Below are 3495 nucleotides of genomic sequence, written 5' to 3'. Positions count from 1 at the left end.
TTTATAGTTAATATAAATATTAAATATGTATATTTATATATATTTAAAATCACAGAATCTTGCTGGTATTTGCAAAGCATCGGGCAGAATATACAGAATACAATACGACAGGGTATCTTTGCAAAGCCAGCCTAGGATCAGGCTGGGGTTTTCTCCTTGTTCCCCCAAACACGTATTTCCTAGAAGATGGTCAGAGCGCACAGACTCAAACAACTCCCAGAACATCACGTCAGGACTTACCTACGGATAGAGTGATCCTGGAGCAGGTCACGTTGCAGTGCTGGCCTCCAGCCTTGGCTTTTGAGGCGCTGGGAGGGAAAGTGGACACAGCGGAGTCGCTGGACAGGGAGTGTCCCAAACCCCAGTTTCTGTTGTGGAATGTTAATGTCGGACTGCTGCAGGCACCAAGGTGCAGCACACAGAGAGTAGTAAGAGGTTCGGATACACTTGGTGCATACGGAGAGATGGGGCCGGGATGGCTTCCTGCTCCTCGGCTGCTGAATGTTTTAGCGTCCGTGAATTACTAGAGACAGCTGTGACGTGTTGGCAGCACGTTGTGACAATGCGTGGTGTCGAGCATCCGACACTGTGAAGGAGCAAGAGGGGGTGACATGGAACTAGGTGTCTTAGTGACATTTTCACAGCACAAACTTGGGAGGTGGGAGGCAGGAGAAAACTTGTTTTCCAAATTTTACCAGGTATAAATACCACTGTAGACCTGTAACTGAGAACACGGATCCTTACACTGCTTGCCTTTGGTTCTGTACACACTTTTTTTTATAGGGAAAACCCATTAAAAATGAAAGACAGCCTGCCAGTGGCTCACAAACCAATCACAAAACAGACAGTTTCCAGGAAGAGGGACAGAACAAAACCGAAACGTTAGATCCAGACGTGGCGAGTTGCTACGACCAGTGTAAAAGAGAAGATATTCCAGAGGATGAGGCCAAAAGCAAAGCTAAACAAGACATACCCGTAGCACTCGCCATCCCTGCTCACGAGGTAAGCTTTGTCAGGCACCGCAGCACGGTGCCATCACCTGGGGAAACACCGCTTGGGGTGGTGTAACGAAACCACGACTTGGGGTCTTTGCAAAAGAAACAAAGCTGCAGTGACCTGCAGGTACCTAGGTTGTTTCTGGCTGGATTATTGTCAGTGAGCTTTGAAAACCGTACTGGGGAGGAGCGCAGGACTTCTGTTTCTGCACTAATTACTCGAGCAAGAGGACATGAAGTGTCTTTCAGGCTTCGCTTGGGATCAAGATCACAAGTAGGACCAAGTAGATGAAGGCAGATCCCTTACGTCCCCGGGCCCTCCTCTGTGCATGTTAGTCTGAACTGCTTTTGATTTACAGCAGAGCCCCATGAAACCCTCTTCACCCGCAACGTTTGGTATTTGCAGCTCAGACGTGCTCCTGTAGAGAACCTGAACAAAGAGCAGCTCTGTGGACAAAACCAGAGCGTGTCAATGCCGAAGGATTGTCTTCCAGTATTGGTCTTAGGAAAGACACAATCCAGGAGTGAGGTGCCGTGATGATTACCGGGTCCAGATATTTCTGCAGGGGAAAAACAGAAGTAGAGTGTCAGGATTTCTCTTTTGTCTGGTCTAGTTGGGCTGTGTTAATCCCAGGTGGATCTCCAGTTCCTCGCCGAGGACGTCAGCTGGAAGTGGGGCCAGCCGGCTCCTGGGCTGTAGGGCGGTCTCGCTGTAAAGAGCCTGTCCTGGGGTCAGGTCTGTCTGATGTCAGACAGTGGGTCGTACAGACGCGGGTGTGGGATCCTGGGCACGGGGAGGACAAAGAATAAGAACAAAGCGAGAGGTTGCAACTTCGGTGAAAATCTTCAGTTTTCATGAGTTGTTTGGGGTAAAAGTGAGTTGTCTTTTTCTTTTTCAGACTTTTTTTCCATCTGGTTATCTTATTCCTCTCACTCAGTGCACCCATGGCAACAAGGCGGGCTTTCCTAACACGGAGAAAGCCGGGCTATGCTCGTTACAGCACCCTTCCTACAGCCCCCCCATTGCTGGTGAGTGTTACAGAATCACGGTGTCTGGCTTCGGGGACTGGGGGCCAGACTCATCCTGCTGAGGTAACAAAACCACAACACAGCGGCTCAAGTCTCAGTTTTTTAATCCTCTTCAACACTGGATTTCTCTGTTTCAGGTGTCATTCCAGTGACAGCGCCTGAACTGAAAGCCGTTAACATTCCCACTTTTCATCTAACGCCCGTGAAAATAATGCTGTCACCGACCTCTGTGGCTGCTGCACCCGTCCTGAGCAACCCCTGTCTCGGTTCCAGCAGTACCAGGGCTGCCCAAAAGCCAAGTTCTTCAGTTCTGAATTTCACACTGCAGCACGTAGGACTAATCCCTGCTGGTGTGCAAGTTCCTGCCAACCCCTTCCTTCAGCACGTGCCTGTCTCTTCACAACCAGAACACGGCAACTGTAGCTCAGAAAACACGAACGTGCAAGAAGAGAAGGTAAGTAAAAATACATTGCCACGCTTTGACCGCGATGGGTTGAGTGGGAAGTGCAGGAATTCCTTCACAGCAGGCAGAATTTTTAAAGCACTACCCCAAGAGCTGGCAGCGAAGGCCAGCGTAAGTACAGCAGCATCGAGAGGTGAGGAGGGAGGAACAAGTACCTTACTGGTTGTGGAAGTGGAGCCAGCTGGAAGAGGACAAGATGTGAATATATTTTTCCACAGAAAGTTTCTCTGTGTATTTTCTTTAATACTGTGTTGTCTGTTTATGATGAAATTGTTAGGAAGGGGTTACAGAAACCACACTTTAAATATATAATTGTGTAGCTGTATCAAGGAATACAGGTATATTCTTCCCCCTAAAAAGTTGTTACGTTTTTAAATTTCAGGAAAAAATGTGTTTTGCTAATAACATCCCGCAGAAACCCAGAATTCACGCTGTTTTTTTTTTCCTTTCTCAAATGACAATACCTTTCTCTCTTCTCTTCAGCCTTCTGTTTCCAAGGAACCCCAAGAGCCCCAGACAGTTACAGAAAACTTCTTCCGCACACCAGGAGGGCCAAACACGGTGTCTTCGCTATCTGCGCCTTCAGATGGTACCGACAGAATCTCTCCAGGAACTCTGTATATTCCTCAACGAAAACTTGAAGTGTCAGAAGACTGACCTTGGGGTAGGGAAGTGCTGAGCGTGTTGACAGGCGTCGTTCCCGGTGACACCCTGCACTGCCCTGGATGGGTGATGGACGACACCAATTGCAAAGACGTCAATACTGGAACAGCCGTAATTAACGCTTTAGAATTAAAACTGGCTCTGAATGAGAAAGTTAATGTCTGATAATTGTTCCAAAAGGCTTACCTGAAGTATTACAGCAACAGAGTTATGTCTCCACTGGTTTTTGGTTGGTTTTGGGGGTTTTTTTTGTGTTGCCTTTCTGCTATGCAAAGTAAGCTGAAGTTGTCCTGGTACAGTCTGTCGGTCAGTACATATTTTGCACAAAGAAAAGTACTGTGAGCG

The 3495-nt window shown here is 47.8% G+C and overlaps 1 protein-coding gene across 1 annotated transcript; it reads left to right on the top strand.

The window, feature by feature from the left end:
- Positions 1 to 783: 783 nt before the first annotated feature.
- Positions 784 to 3144, top strand: E2F8 (E2F transcription factor 8; the record flags this gene model as incomplete). Its single annotated transcript, XM_010143161.1, has 4 exons — positions 784 to 1002; positions 1895 to 2024; positions 2162 to 2478; positions 2971 to 3144. Coding segments are annotated over 4 exons (840 nt in total), but the record flags the coding sequence as incomplete, so codon positions are not given.
- Between the last annotated feature and the right edge of the window lie 351 nt (positions 3145 to 3495).

The sequence above is a fragment of the Buceros rhinoceros genome, unplaced genomic scaffold (assembly GCF_000710305.1).
Source record: "Buceros rhinoceros silvestris isolate BGI_N320 unplaced genomic scaffold, ASM71030v1 scaffold30910, whole genome shotgun sequence".
In the NCBI taxonomy this organism is placed as follows: domain Eukaryota; kingdom Metazoa; phylum Chordata; class Aves; order Bucerotiformes; family Bucerotidae; genus Buceros; species Buceros rhinoceros.
Note: the sequence above shows the minus strand (reverse complement) of the source record. Positions and strands in the feature narration are given on the sequence as shown.